General features: G+C 36.4%; 3 protein-coding genes across 5 annotated transcripts; 1 reads left to right on the forward strand and 2 right to left on the reverse strand.

The window, feature by feature from the left end:
- The first annotated feature begins 439 nt into the window (after positions 1-439).
- On the forward strand, positions 440-5151 carry LOC130955186 (putative disease resistance RPP13-like protein 1). The gene is made up of 2 exons (XM_057882006.1): positions 440-4294; positions 4743-5151. Exon 1 carries the CDS (start codon positions 684-686, stop codon positions 4272-4274), a length of 3591 nt encoding a protein of 1196 aa, XP_057737989.1. The 5' UTR covers positions 440-683; the 3' UTR covers positions 4275-4294; positions 4743-5151.
- A 152-nt stretch (positions 5152-5303) lies between these two features.
- On the reverse strand, positions 5304-9399 carry LOC130955187 (probable protein arginine N-methyltransferase 3). 2 transcript variants are annotated; one of them, XM_057882007.1, is made up of 7 exons: positions 9014-9396; positions 8018-8557; positions 7789-7886; positions 7319-7397; positions 6945-7205; positions 6680-6847; positions 5304-5989 (listed from the first exon to the last, which is right to left on the reverse strand). In XM_057882007.1, the coding sequence occupies exons 1-7, from the start codon at positions 9317-9319 to the stop codon at positions 5528-5530; spliced, it is 1914 nt and encodes a 637-aa protein (XP_057737990.1). In that variant the 5' UTR covers positions 9320-9396; the 3' UTR covers positions 5304-5527. The 2 variants fall into 2 exon arrangements, with proteins under 2 accessions (XP_057737990.1, XP_057737991.1); XM_057882008.1 differs by lacking the exon at positions 5304-5989 and adding an exon at positions 6167-6378 and having other exon boundaries at positions 9014-9399.
- Positions 9400-10052: 653 nt separating this feature from the next.
- Positions 10053-13543, reverse strand: LOC130956109 (uncharacterized). 2 transcript variants are annotated; one of them, XM_057883140.1, is made up of 9 exons: positions 13360-13543; positions 12704-12802; positions 12497-12620; positions 12022-12135; positions 11836-11892; positions 11469-11515; positions 10827-10955; positions 10452-10506; positions 10053-10345 (listed from the first exon to the last, which is right to left on the reverse strand). In XM_057883140.1, the coding sequence occupies exons 2-9, from the start codon at positions 12800-12802 to the stop codon at positions 10329-10331; spliced, it is 642 nt and encodes a 213-aa protein (XP_057739123.1). In that variant the 5' UTR covers positions 13360-13543; the 3' UTR covers positions 10053-10328. The 2 variants fall into 2 exon arrangements, with proteins under 2 accessions (XP_057739123.1, XP_057739124.1); XM_057883141.1 differs by lacking the exon at positions 13360-13543 and adding an exon at positions 13072-13312.
- Between the last annotated feature and the right edge of the window lie 2266 nt (positions 13544-15809).

Here is a 15809-nt window from a genome sequence, read left to right on the forward strand (position 1 = left end):
GCCCACACAAGACAAGCAATTATCCCATTAAGTTGGATGGATTAAATACATAAATAAACCAACCAACTTGGTTTGGCTAAATAGTCAGCTCACTTGTCCGTTTAAGCAAGCGTCAATAATTCAAATCTCACTTTGCACATACAGCAACCCGTTGACCAGCAGCAGACTCTTAAATAAAGCTGAGATCTGTGGTGGATTAATCCTTAACCGGTCGGATTTATGTCAAAGCAGTTTCAATTATTTAGAAGTTCTCTACCAATAGTCTTAGAACAAATAAAAAGTTCTCTAGCAATAGAATTGTGCTCTATCTGATCAGTTCCACACAACAAAGAACTTCTAATACTTTAATTGTCTCTTTTAATTACATAAAGCATTTTAGATAATTTTTGTGTTAATAATCAAGAAAACATAATTACATATTAGTACTAAACTCATTTTACGAATATATATCAAGCGAGTGTCAAAGATTGGTGATGTCCATAATGTATTCAACATGTAAACACGACAACTCAACGAGATATTCGTGCTTCATTGCTTCGCATCAATTATTGTATTATTAAATCTTGTAATAGTAAACAGGTTAGAGTAAACAAATATTGGTCCATTTTGTTCACAATTCACCATTACAAGCAGCAAAACTTTTCCTCCAATCTTATTTGACTTTTGAGCATACTTGAGACACCATGGTTTTGGAACTCGTTGGTGGAGCTTTTCTAGGGGCTGTGTTTAATGTGCTGCTTGAAAGAATAGCTTCCCCTGAAGTACTCAGCTTCTTGAAGGAGAAGAAAATGAACAACAGGTTGCTGAAGAAGTTGAAGCTGATTTTGCTGTCAGTTCATGGAGTTCTTGATGATGCAGAGGGAAAGCAGATTACAAATCCAGCAGTAAAAGAATGGCTAGATGAGCTTAAAGATGCTGCATATGAAGCTGATGATTTGTTGGATGAGATATACACAAGATCTAAATATGGTGCTGGTGAGGTATGCAACTTTGACTTTAATTCTTGGAGCTCATTTGAGAATGAAGTTGAAGAAAAAATGGAGGAGATCATTGAGAAGTTAGAATTTATCGCGAAGCAGAAAGATTTCCTTGGTCTAACTGGGGATATAGGAGTGAAGATCCCACAGAAGACTCCCACAACATCTATAGTTGAAGGGTCTAATGTATATGGAAGAGATGATGATAAGGAGTTCATAATCAAGCTACTATTTGATGTTGAAAATGGTGATGACAAGATAGGAGTGATTCCTATTGTTGGCATGGCCGGAATTGGAAAAACAACCTTGGCTCAACTTGCTTACAATGATGTTAGAGTGAAGGAACACTTTGATCTCAGAGCTTGGGTCTGTGTTTCTGAGGATTTTGACATATTCAAGATCACTGAAACACTTTTGGAGATTCTCACCATGTGCAATCATGCTATTAGAGATCTAGATTCACTTCAAGTTGAACTGAAGAGGAGGTTGAAAGGGAAGAAGTATTTGTTTGTTTTGGATGATATGTGGAATGAAAACTATGATGATTGGGACATGTTGAGAAATCTTCTTCAATATGGTGCTCATGGGAGTAAGATCATTGTGACTACAAGAAGCGAGCGAGTAGCATCAATCATGCAAACCATTCCATCATATCACTTGGGATATTTATCAGATGAAGATTGTTGGATGTTGTTTGCAAAGCATGCATTTGATTATAGAAGCTCTGATACCTATAAAATCTTGGAAGGAATTGGTAAAAGCATTGCTAAGAAGTGTAAGGGGTTGCCTCTGGCTGCGAAAACATTAGGAGGACTATTGCGCTCTAAAACAGATGTGAAAGAATGGGACAACATATTGAAGAATGAGATATGGGAGTTGTCAGATAGAAAGAGCAATATTCTTCCAGCTTTGAGATTGAGTTATTATTATCTCCCTTCACATTTAAAGCGATGTTTTGCTTACTGCTCAATCTTTCCTAAAGGGTACGAATTCGACAGAGAGGAGTTGATATTGTTATGGATGGCAGAGAATCTACTGAAAGAACCAAAAAGAAACAGAAGACTTGAAGAAGTTGGAGATGAGTACTTTCATGAATTGGTAGCAAGGTCATTTTTCCAACAATCAAGACATAATGGATCACTCTTTGTGATGCATGATCTTATCAATGATCTTGCTAAATATGTATCTGGAAAATTCTGCATCAGATTGGAAAACAACTTAGATGAAGATGCCGGGGAAAGGACTCGTCACTTGTCACAAATTATTGCAAATAGGTATCCATCTATAAACTTTGATGCTTTCCAAAAGGCAAGTGGTCTACACACTTTTTTGCAATTAAGCTTGGTGGATCCACCAATATGCCTTTTCAACAAGGTGCCAAAGGATCTGTTTATGAAGCTAAGGCGCTTGCGAGTGTTATCTTTGGTTGGTGCGCGTGGTAGTCTTAACGAATTGCTCCATTTCATTGCCAAACTCAGACATCTGAGATACTTGGATGTGTCACAAACTCAAATAAAGAAGTTACCTGGTTCCATCTGTACTTTATACAACTTACAAACACTCAAGGCTGCAAGATGTCCTCATCTCATAGAATTGCCAAGGAATATGCATTGTCTAGTCAATTTAAGATACCTTGACATCTCGGCTTCTCGGATAGAACGGATGCCATTGCACATGAGTAATCTAAAAAGCCTGCAAAAGTTGAGCAATTTCTTCGTGAGCAAGGAATCTGCTTCTTCGATTGGTGAATTAGGCGAACTATCACATCTAAGAGGTTCTTTGATGATTCAAAACATAAAGAATGTGGTTGATCCTAAAGATGCAATGCAAGCAAGTTTGAAGGACAAGAGGAATCTTGATAAGTTGACTTTTGATTGGGGAAGGTCTGCTGATACAGAAAATTCCCAGCATGAAAAGAACATACTCGAAAAGCTGCAGCCGAATACAAATTTGGAAGCCCTTGAAATTGTGCACTACACAGGTACTCAGTTTCCAACTTGGTTGGGAGATCCTTCATTCTTCCACCTAGTTTCTCTGTCACTTAATCATTGTAAATATTGCCACATATTGCCATCACTTGGACAGCTTCCATATCTTAAAGAACTACATATTTCAAAGTTTAAGGAGCTAGTTAGCATTGGACCTGAATTTTATGGAGTCAGTGGCTGCACAGGGAATCAACATTTTCCTTCTCTTGAAATTCTAACATTTTATGGCATGCCAGCATGGGAGAAATGGATTCATGCAGGTGAAAGTGAAGGCTGCAAAGTTTTCCCTTGTCTCAAAGAGCTTCATTTGGAGGAATGTCCACAACTATCTGGTGATTTGCCTACTTTTCTTCCTTCTCTTACAAATCTTACCATGAGATACTGTAATCAGATTTCAACTTCACTCCCAAAAGCTCCGGCTATGCGATCATTACATGTTGATAACTGTTGGAAAGTAGAAATCCTAGAAGAACTAATGGGGTGCCGGGAATCACTTGAATCATTAGAGATATACAATAGCTGCCACTCTCTGAAGTCTTTCCCACTAGATTTCTTCCCCTATCTTAAGTCCTTGGTAATCTGGGGATGTGAAAATCTAGAATCTCTAACTACTTCAGCGCCACAGACGGAGGGAACACTCGAGCTTCTAGCATCTCTAAATTCATTGTGCATATGGAGATGTCACAACTTTGTGAACTTTCCTCATGCAGGATTGCCTACACCAAACCTTGCTTCTTTGAAAGTTCGCTACTGCAGCAAGTTAAGTTCACTTCCTAAACAAATGCATACTCTTCTCCCAAGTTTAAAGGAACTCCAAGTTTGGAGTTGTCCAGAAATCAAGTCACTTCCAAATGGAGGTTTGCCAACTAATTTGAAGTCATTCAAGATTAGAGATTGTGACAACCTCTTTGCTCGCCGGCTGGACTGGAATATGTCGTGCTTGGCCTCGCTCGAGCACTTTTCAGTTGAGGGAAAATGTGAAGATGTTGAGTCGTTTCCAGAGGAAGGTTTGCTTCCTTCCACACTAACACAACTGGAGATTCAAGGTTTATCAAACCTTAAAACTTTGGATATGAAAGGGCTTCAAAACCTCACTTCTCTCAAGAAAATTCAGATCCTTGATTGTTGTAAGCTTGAGTCACTAGGAGAAGGAGGAACATTGCCTTTATCTGCAGTTGATCTTGATATTTGGAAGTGTCCTTTACTGAAAGAGCAGTGGCAGAGAGAGAACAAGCCCAACATTTCTGGCAACCATGGCATTTGGATCTGTGACCAATACATTGAAGTGGATGAGCAGCATGATTTGTAGATAATGATCCCAATTCCCAAGTGAGTATCTTGCTTTCTTCATACTTTTTACTCAAAGTGAAGTACCACAATTACCGATGAAAGATCATGTCATTAACCAAACTAGCCATGGGAATAACTGGCCGCACCTAAAGAGTGTAATGTAAGCATCAATGGTTGATTCCACAACTTGACTCCATGATCTTGAAGTTACATGGAGAAAATTCAACTATTTCTCCAAGATTCAATTCAACCAAATTAATCATAGAACTAAAATTCACCTAGTGTACCTAAAGAGTAAAAGACTTCTTTGTTTGATAAATCTACCTAAAAAAAGTGGTTAATTTTGTTAGTGGTATGATCTTTTGTGATATTTTTCCTTTCCAAGTATGAATTTTTGTCTTTCATGGATAATTTTGATACTTTGCTCTTTTCAGTCAACAGTATTTACCTGGATCCCTACTAAAATGTTCATTTTGCATTTATTCAGGTGTTGACAGAATTTATACCCTGCAATTCAACATAAATACTTCATGATCTGCACAACTTAGTAATTGGCAACAGCAAGTTAATTCATAAGGTTTGTATTATATGTTAGTATGACTTCATATTTTAAAAGCATGATTCCAATAATTCAAAAGATAATTCTGCTAATGAAAACCGAGATTCTGCTATGAGAAAATTGGTCAAGTTAAAAGCCAAGAGTCTAATTAATAATTACCCTTAAATCAAAGTAGTAGACTCACACATAACATAAGGAGTAAAGAATGCTTCTTATTTCTAATGTTTGTGATTTTCTTGTTTGTATCAAAATTATCCATGATCGATAACTCCATCTAAAACATTAAAAACAAAATTGAAAACATAAAAGGATAATTCTGACACAAATATGTGCAACAATGGCTCTATATTCCTATTTTTGTTGTGTCTCAACTATCATACAGCAGCTAAGAAACTAGTACCCAGTCCAACGTATGTGGGTTCATATCATCCTTTTTAAGATACACAACTCTAGAATATATGCAACAATGAGTCCACAGCATCTATGCAACAATAATATGGCTACTTATATCTTTTTTATATTTTATCACGATTCAAAATTTTACCGATTAACGTAGCCTAAAACAACATTCTAAAAAATAATTAAGAAAAGGACCTATTTCCTCGACAAAAATGGAAACCTATGAAAAGGGTTACAACATTCTAAAACATTTTTGTAACTGGCTGCCAACAAGATGCCAGTATGAAGATCTTTGCTATTGTGGTGTATAAACTCTACTGCAAAGAAAAAAATTGAGCCGGCCAACTGCGTCTCCGGCCATCAGGACTAACACCGACAACTTCTAATGAAATATCAATACTGCGATGCTCTGTGGAACGTACAATGCTGACACGCACATCAACCTTTGCAGCAGGAAAGTCCTCAGTGCCGATTGCTGCCAGATCACCATTGTTTCCTTTCTGAAATCCAATCTCAACGGGTTCCTTAAAGGTTAAGATTGTTTGTGACCAATGTGTTTTTGGTGTGTAAGGAGATGTTGATAACACAGTTGGCGCTTCACGGCAGAATCTGCTTGTAAATCCGGTTTCAAACCACAATACAACTCCATAACACCGACAGCATGTTTCAGAATCTACACGCATTTCTCCATATTCCAAAACTCTTGATTTTGGTTCCAAAGTGGCAGTTGCAGTGAAATTAACGTCATTAGGCTTCATGGTTGCCAAATCAAAGGTCTGGACAAAGAAACAAAAGTGTACTTCAATAATCAATTATAGACCGGGAACTTACTAAAGAATATGCCCTGTAAAACTATACCTTTCCTCCTAGAGACATTATGATTTATCTGCTATCTAGACAGAAATAACAAGGCTGAAATGCTAATGTGATTAAATAGCACACGCAATGATTATACATTTACAGAGGATGATTAAAAGATAAGCAACATATCTGGAAATGCTACTAATAGCTTTAGAATCCTGTTTTTAACTTGAAAATATGCATGTATATAGTTACCTAAAGTAAATTTGGCATTCTTTACAGAAGCTGGCACGGTCAGAAATGGGCTTAAAGAGGAAAACTTGTGTAGAGGATTTTGCTTTCCAAAAGATCCAAGTAATATTTCCTATTAAATAAAATAATAGAAGGCTTTTGACCATTTACCATCGAGAAGAAATCACCATAAGGATACCAAACAGTGATTCTTTTATGTTGTTACAAATACATGCAATTCATAAAAGTTGAACTTGGTCTACGCTAAAGAAAATTAGTTGAAACAAATCATAGATGATAAACTAGCAAGATCCATAAGGTGATTGCAAAATTATCCAAATACACCTCAATAAAACGAAAGCAGTAAAGAATTCGACAATGTTATGTCTCATTAAACACCCACATACACAAAAGCAGCAAAGCAAAGCACCAACCTGAAGAACCGCAGAACTGGTAACTAAATCTTGAGAGTCCACAACATCGACTATAGGAATTTGGGCAGCATCTTTGACAAGTTCCTTCCCAATGAAAGACATGTCAAATTCACACACGTTTTCCCAAAATGGAAGACTTGTGCCACCTTTTCCAAATCCTGCAACAAACTGAAAGGGAAATTGGAATAACTGAATTGTTAATACATCGACTGATAATAGATAACCCCTAAATAAAATATAGTGGTGAGTGACGGGTGAAACTTACAATAGTTGCTGTGTCAGGAAGAATGGCACCTCCAGTCTTCAACCACCGGTCGCGTGCATAGAGCACAGAATCAAGCATGGATTCGTATAGCAGGCAATATCCCATCCATTCACTTAACAATACATCAACACTGTGAGGTTTAATTCCAACATTTTTGTCAATTTCTTCAACCATACCATGAATCACTTCTACCACTCCCTTTTGATGGCCATTCACACCACACTGGCTTTTATCCAGTAAGAGACCGTTATCTTGTGCAACCTTAATTTTTAAAAAAATATATTGAAGGTGAAAAAACCAACAAGATATTGATTATAGCACTAAATGCATAGTTAAGGAGATATCGTGAGAAGTAATGTACAGAAAATGCAAACCTGAGATGCTACTGCTGCCATCTTGGTACTAGCCTCAACTGCTATGACCCGTGATGCCCCTGCTTGAGCTGCAAATAGGCTGAAGAATATACAAGTAAAATATGTTACAAAAAAATGATTGAGTTATCAAATAAGGTATACCAACACACAGACCCCAAAGCATACTTTATATTATCACACTAGCATTAGGAATAAAAACCAGATAATCACCCTGGGCATTGTAATGCCACCAAATATATACAAACAAAAGCAGTCCACCCAGTAAGCTAGCAGGACAAATTGAGTATGAAATCTTGTACAATAGAAAGAAATATGTAATATCATTACAGACATAAAAAATATGAAAGATTAATTACCCTAGTAGTTTGTATTGTTAGTTTGAAAATTGAATAAAATAATTTGGATAAAAATTATGCCGCGTTCAATGACTAGAGAGTAGATATTGTTTACTTATAATCGAAATTTCTCACCTCAGGATGCCAGTTCCACAACCTACATCCATAACCACAGCACCATTTAGGAGAGAAGGATTTTTCAAAATTGCCTGGCCATAAGCATCCATTCTCACCTACATAAAGAAAGCTAGGACATCTATAAAATGATGATAACAGTAGAGTGAAACATCTCACGGTGGATTTTCTTAAGAAACACAAGGATTTTCTTAAACCTGAAGCAAACAAATGCAAATACAATTCATACCTTATCACTTAACATCTCACGGTGGATGCCGTATGAGCTATAAGATCCAAAATAACTTTCATTAACCATCTTAATCTGCTTTTCCATGTGATTTTGAGATTTGGCCAACAAGAGCCCTTCTTCTCTAGCCTCATCAATTGAGGGCACATATGCTCTAGAGTTCTTGCCATTAACCAGTTCCTTGTCTGAAGAACTAGCCTGGTTCAAATGATCATTAGGAACAGAAGCAACCTTCTGGCTGCTACTCGTATCATGTACACCATCAGTAACTACCACATTTTTCAAATCGAGAGTGTCTATAGAGTTCTTCAAATCCATCATAAGATCTTCATCCATTGATGGGATTTGCTCATCTTCCCCATCTTCATAATCAACAAAACTGTACAACAGTGAATCATCTTGCATAAAGGGTTTTAAATATCTATCATCATCCCACTTAATCTTTATATCACTTAAGTCAATTGCATCATGCAGATGATTCAGCAAGTCTTGGTTGGACTGACATGTCAATCCACAGCTCCAACATTTGTTATCTGCCACCTGGTAAAAAAACAAAAGAAACCAAAATTTAGCAAAATGTAGAAGTAAATTTATTGAAACTCCATGCTCTGAACCTCAAAATCCAAACTTAAAGGAACATTCAAACAGATTTACAAAATATATCGGTGGGGATCCACTTACACCAAGTGTAAGTCTTGTCTTACTTATGACAAATAAATTTACATAAATTACCACTTTCACAAATGCTATGCAACCATTGAATTGAAACATTTCACTTCATAGATCAATTAAATTACATAAATTACATATCTATTGCTGTTCGAATCTTCTAAATTTTTTATTATCAAGATAATATAATGTCATTCAATGATTGGATAGATGGAATTCATAAATTGAGTTCAGTTAATATTTTCTTACTTTGACGCCATTTTAACACAGAACCTTAGATTAACATCTAAAAAGGAGAAAAAGGAAAGTGCAGAAATGGAAAGTAACCTGAGAGCGGATATAGTTAATAAGCTTGAAGGAGGAATAGAAATCCAATGTAAGAGCTTTTCGAGTGGCATGGAAATCGAAGTGGTGAATGGAAGCGCAATGTGCAAAAAGGGAATCGCAAGAAGCGTAGCGAGAATCACAGAAGAGGCAGAGCAATTCCGATTGTGGATCACCGTCGTCTCCTTCCCAATCGTCCCATCCTTCTTCGCCGTCTTCTTCTTCTTCTTCTTCATAATCTTCTTCTTCGTCTTCGATTCGTTTGAAAAGCTCTTCGTCTTGTTCGTGTTGCTTACCGTTGGAAGCCATGAGTGTTGTAAAAAGCTTAAACCCTTAAAACCCTAAAAATCGATGATGAAAAAGCGGCGACTACACATTATGGGGTGTAAGCTGAACTGTAATAGTAATAATTTGGAATAAAATATTTTTAACAAAAAATAAAATGATTACTTTTAATGAATTAATAGTGTAAAAATTTACACAATTTTTTAACTAAATTTATATATTTAGATGACTTTTTAAAAAATAGGTTAAAAAATTAATTACTTTTGACAATATACATTTGTGTAAAATTTTTTTATACTGCACAAAAATTGATTTTCTTTTATAGAATATTTTCGTTGGACAAGGTAGTTACCTTAGTTATACTTTTAAAATATTTTGTAAGAATTTCGTCTATATTGAAGGAAATTGGAATTTCTTACTTTAAGAAATTAAAATTCCTCAATACAATTTTTTTTTTTAATTTGGAAAGTTCTTTTTATTAGTTACTTAAATACATTATTTTACTATAGAGTAAGATTATAACATTTTTCAAAACATTTGTTACCATTTCTCTATAATTTGTTCATTTCTGGTTGTATAGTTGATTTTGGGTAGACCTTAGAAATAAATAAATAAACCCAAAACAACAAAAACAAAGACTAATAAAAATTGTTACCATTTAACACACCAAATTGTTTATTTGACTGTTATCCTATTAAAAAAAATCCCATAATATCCAAGAAGGGAAATTGAATCCTCTAAGGCAAGATCTGTAAACTGAACAACTAATCATTCTCTCACTTCAAGGTGGAAATCTGAAAAGTAAACGATATTCTTTTCTGTTCAAGCAGCAATCTATCTTAAAAAACTTTAAGAAACTACACATTCATATGCAACTGACTAAACAAAAATAATAGCGGCTAAAAGAAATAGATGAAAAGCAAGAGAAGGATTAAGGTATGTAGAAGTTGTAACAATGTGGAAGCGAGATTCCAAAGCATTGCAGAAGCGTTCACAGGATGAAAAGACAATCATTATTATACAAAGGGATATCTTAATAGGTACCCTCATCTGCAATCAAAGACATGTCTTATTAGTAACTTCATCTGCAGACAATGTAAGATCATTAAAATGAAATTAAAGTAAGAAATGCATTGGAACTCTAAAGTGGCATTACCGTCCCCTTCATCTGCATCATTATAATCATCTTCATCATCATCAAAATATTCATTCTGCAACATTTTCAACTTAGTTAGAAACTTATTGTTGTACTTTCTCTTTTTAACATGAAAATCAAATCACAATGCTTTACAGCTCTATGCTATTGTGCCTCATTAGAAGAAAAAAAAAAATCATACCATTCGGCAGAGTAATCATAGAAAAATAATTGTCATATAGAATCTGCCTCTTAAAAAAATTTTCAAATAGAGCAACACCAAAGAATATTTTAAAGAAACCTCACAAAGAGCAAAACAAGAAAAACATCATGGAGAGAACCAACTGGGTTCAAGAATGCCAAAATTGAACATAAAAGTAGAGGTAACAATCGTACCTGATGATAATCATCATCACCAAATTCTTCTTCCTCCTCAACCTCTTCATCATCTACATTTTCTTCTTCCTCTTTTTCTTCTTCATTTTCTCCTCCTTTATTTTCCTTTTCATCTTTACCCTCTTTGACCTGCAAGTGAAAAGAAAAGGTCAATAAAATTCTCCATTGGACAAGTGGATTAAAATCCCCCAACAAAATGAATAAAAAAGGAAAATTTAGTATTCTGTTCAGCAAAAGGCAATTTTCTTCCCAAAACTAATATACAGGGCTCAAAGTTCCATGAGTTTTACAGATGATCAAGCGATGATGGCTTGGAGCTGGAGGAGATTTGCAGCAACGACTATGTTGGAGGTAGAAGAGGCAATGATAATGGAGCGAAAGCTATGATGAAAGTGGAGGAAACAACACTGGTGGCAACAGTGATAACAACAATAATGGAACCCCCAAGGTACCAATTCCACAACCACCATCCCCCCACCAATCCTAACAATATAATATATATTGAATTCGGAAACTTGCAACTGTAAGCATAGGTGAAGACTAAAGATGCATAGGAATCCCTATCGATATTAAGATGAATCCATAAATCAATTGTAAATATCGAAAACATATAGGCACTAACTGTAAGCATTGGTGCTCTACCTGGTTCTTTTTCTCTAGCTGTTCGAAGAAATCAATTCGCTTAATACCTGCCACACAACCATAGTCATCAGTAAGAAGAAAAATCTCCAAGAAAAACCATAAGTATACATACTGCTCAACAGTGCAGCATATATGCAACTTAAAGTAGTAAAAAGTTCAATAAGTTCTTCAAAGATTGCGGGATTTATTTAGGAAGATGAACCTTATTCCTGCCCTAACCGTTAAAATCCAAAATCCTTTTTCTTCATTGGGTGGCGGGAAGAAGAAAAAAGGGGGGGGGGGGGGGGATAAAATTAAATGTGAGTAGCTTACTCACAAATCAATTTACTAATAAACAAAAGAGACAGGTCATTTAAAATCATCAAACCTGACTCTGGGTTCCACCGAAATCTTTTACGGCTTGGACGCCTAGCTGTAGCTGTACCTGAAAAACACCATATTATGGTTAAAAAAGATTAATTAACAAGAACCTAAAATGCATAATAAACATCAAAACATTTTCTGATACAGGATGCAACCGCTGCAGTTAAAGAAAATTCCAATGATTTCATACCTCGAACCAACTCCTTAGGGAATTCCTTGAACACTAAAATCTGCGATAAAGAATCACGAGTAAATGTTGTCTTGTTCCTGTCAGAAAATCTTTCTACATGCATCCTTTTGTTCTCTGAAAGCAAAAGCAAGAAAATTTGTACATCTAATGAAGTTTTAACTTCTTAACACAATAAATGCTAGTATTCTTGACTTCCTGTTTGGGGATGGAGAAGGCATAGGCCAGATATTCAAGTACAAAAATGAATAGGATCGCACACGAGCAAAAATAAGTAAAAAATTTTAGAAGCTGTATGTGCAGCTTTAGTGGGTACAATTACAATTATGTGCTCATATTCCATTCCAGGAGCCAATTCACTCTTAACTGGTGTGGCGATGTGTAAGTGTGTATCATAAGCTCTATGCCTCTATGATTACTTAATGGCCAAGATAGGTATATAATGCATACAGAAAGAAGACAGAAGGGTTTAGGTTACCTTCTGTTTCCTCGATAAGATAAGGAGAGGCTTTCCAATAATTTTGAAGCCTGGCATTGCGTCGTAGCAAGTCCTTCATGAGAGTATCATCGTGATTGACTTTATTAGAAGGCAAAGTAACATCCTGCAGGGAGCAATTAGCAGCAAGAAGGCTAGAGATTAGCGATGGGATGCAATGGGAGAAGCTATGCAGTTTCAGTTAGTCACCTCAGGGAAGAGTTCAAACTCCATTTCTCTCGCATATGTCATCATGCCGCGGCCTCCTCCCCATCCCCCTCGGCCACGTCCTCGTCCTCTGCCTGACATCTGCCACCATCACAATTTTAGTGAGATAACAATTTTAGTGAGATAACAACAACAACAACATCATCAACATAATTAAGGAACCATTTTATTTGAAAACCAGGGAGAATGAGGGCACTTGATCAAGGTAAACACCATATAAACATGCTATGAAATAGAAAGATAAGCAGCGGAGAACATGAACATAGCATACGGCTAAAACCATATTTGAATAAATTATAAATTATATTAACTCAAATACTCCCAAACCAAGCCAAAATGCAAAAACTTGCCTTTCAAAGTGAACGCTCACATGCAGTTGTCTTCGATAGAAGTTGAAAGTTAAAAGCTGTTAGATAATAATTTTGTCAAACATAATAAATCATCTAACGATTTTTAACTAACAACTTCACATAAAACCAACTGAGCGTGAGTTTCTACCCCTTTCAAAAGAGAAGCATAAGATCAAACAGATGGTGAGCATCTCAAAATACAGTACAGAACGGAACCATGCCACGATTAATTGATCGATCAAAATCAATTTGCATGATGTTAAATGAAAAAAAGGAACTAATACTCACATTGAAAGGCAACTATGAAGTTGATGATGACGTGGCTCCTTGTGGTTGAGTTGAGTTGAATTGCGTTTCTCTCTCACTTCCTGCTGGCGGCACCGCCAGTTTGTAACTGCAGCAGGTAAATTAAAACCGAAACATAAGAAAAGGGAAAGACCAGTGAGTAAGGAATTTTGAAGTAACAAACATTTTTGAATATTTTTCATTGAAAAATATTATATAAAAGTATTTAGATATTATTTTTTTAAAAAGATTTATTAGAAATAAACTGCTAAAATGATACTCAAAAATTAATATTATTTTGTGTGATAAATTAATCCTTAACAAATCTAAAAATATAACAAAATAATAAAAAATATTATATTTTTTATAGTTAAAAAATGATTTTTTATGTTTAACAAACAATTTGAATAATTTTGTGAAAATAACAACAACAACAACAAAGCCTTGTCCCACTAAGTGGGGTCGGCTACATGAATCAAACGACGCCATTGTGCTCTGTCATGTATCATGTCTACAGAGAGACCGTTTACATGTAGATCTCGTTTGACCACCTCACGGATGGTTTTCTTAGGTCTTCCTCTGCCTTTCGCTCTTTGTCCATCTTCCATCTCATCCACCCTCCTGACTGGATGTTCTATCGGTCTTCTTCCCACATGTCCAAACCACTTGAGACGCGATTCAACCATCTTTTCCACAATGGGTGCTACTCCAACTCTCTCCCTTATATCTTCATTCCTTATTTTATCCAATCGCGTATGACCACTCATCCATCTTAACATCTTCATCTCTGCCACACTCAGCTTATGTTCGTGCTCCCCTTTAGCCGCCCAACACTCCGTACCATACAGCATAGCCGGTCTTATAGCGGTGCGATATAATTTACCTTTAAGTTTTAAAGGCACTTTTTTGTCGCATATAAAACCAGATGCACTCCGCCATTTTGACCAATCTGCTTGGATCCTATGATTTACATCCTGTTCAATCTCTCCATTATCCTGTATGATGCACCCAAGATACTTAAAACTTTTAACTTTTCGTAGGATGTTTTCTCCAATCTTCACCTCTATATTGGAGTTTTCCCTTCTCAGACTGAATTTACATTCCATATATTCCGTCTTGTTGCGGCTTATGCGCAGACCATACACTTCTAGAGCTTCTCTCCATAACTCCAACTTCTTATTTAGGTCTTCCCTTGACTCTCCCATAAGGACGATATCATCGGCAAAAAGCATGCACCATGGCACAAGCTCTTGGATGTGCTCTGTAAGTACTTCCAAGACTAATGTGAAAAGGTATGGACTTAAGGATGATCCCTGGTGTAATCCTATACCAATAGGGAATTCCTCTGTCACACCACCTTGAGTCTTCACACTAGTTGTGGCCCCATCATACATGTCTTTAATTGCCCGAATATATGCGATCCTTACTCTCCTCTTTTCTAAAACCTTCCATAAGACCTCCCTTGGTACCCTATCATACGCTTTTTCCAAATCAATAAACACCATGTGCAGATCCCTTTTATTACTACGATACATCTCCATCATCCTTCTTAATAGGTATATCGCTTCAGTGGTAGATCTGCCTGGCATAAATCCAAATTGGTTTTCTGTTACTTGTGTCTCTTTTCTCAACCTCCGTTCTATCACCCTTTTCCATAACTTTATAGTATGACTCATAAGCTTAATCCCTCTATAGTTTCCGCAACTTTGTATATCCCCCTTATTCTTGTAGATAGGTACCAAGGTGCTCTTTCTCCACTCATCAGGCATCTTCTTTGACTTTAAAATCTCATTAAAAAGCTTGGTTAACCAGTTGATGCCTTTTCTTCCAAGACCCTTCCAAACCTCAATCGGGATATTATCAGGTCCTACTGCCCTGCCATTTTTCATCTGCTTTAGAGCCTCTTTTACCTCGAAGTCTCGAATCCTTCGATAGTAGTCAAAGTTTTGATCTTCTTCCCTTGTGCATAATCGACCAAGGCTCGGAAGAGTCTTCTGTCCCTCATTAAATAACTCGTAGAAGTAGCTCTTCCACCTTTCATTAATCTTCTCCTCTTGAGCCAACACCTCTCCATCCTTATCCTTTATGCACTTAACCTGATCCAAATATCTCGTTCTTCTTTCCCGACTCTTTGCGGTCCTATATATACATTTTTCTCCTTCTTTCGTGCCCAAAGACTGGTAGAGACCCTCATATGCTCTTGTCCTTGCTTCACTTACAGCCACTTTTGTCTCTTTCTTAGCTGCCTTATATTTTTCCCAGTTATCTGCATTGCGGCATAAAGACCACTCTTTAAAGCATTCCCTTTTTATCTTTATCTTTTCTTGTATACTCGCATTCCACCACCAGGACTCCTTGTCTCTTGGTCCTATTCCTTTAGATTCACCAAAATTTTCTTTTGCTGTTCTTCTAATAACTTCTGCCATCTCCCTCCACATCTCTTCCGCGCTTCC

The sequence above is a fragment of the Arachis stenosperma genome, chromosome 10, assembly GCF_014773155.1.
Source record: "Arachis stenosperma cultivar V10309 chromosome 10, arast.V10309.gnm1.PFL2, whole genome shotgun sequence".
Classification (NCBI taxonomy): Eukaryota; Viridiplantae; Streptophyta; class Magnoliopsida; order Fabales; family Fabaceae; genus Arachis; species Arachis stenosperma.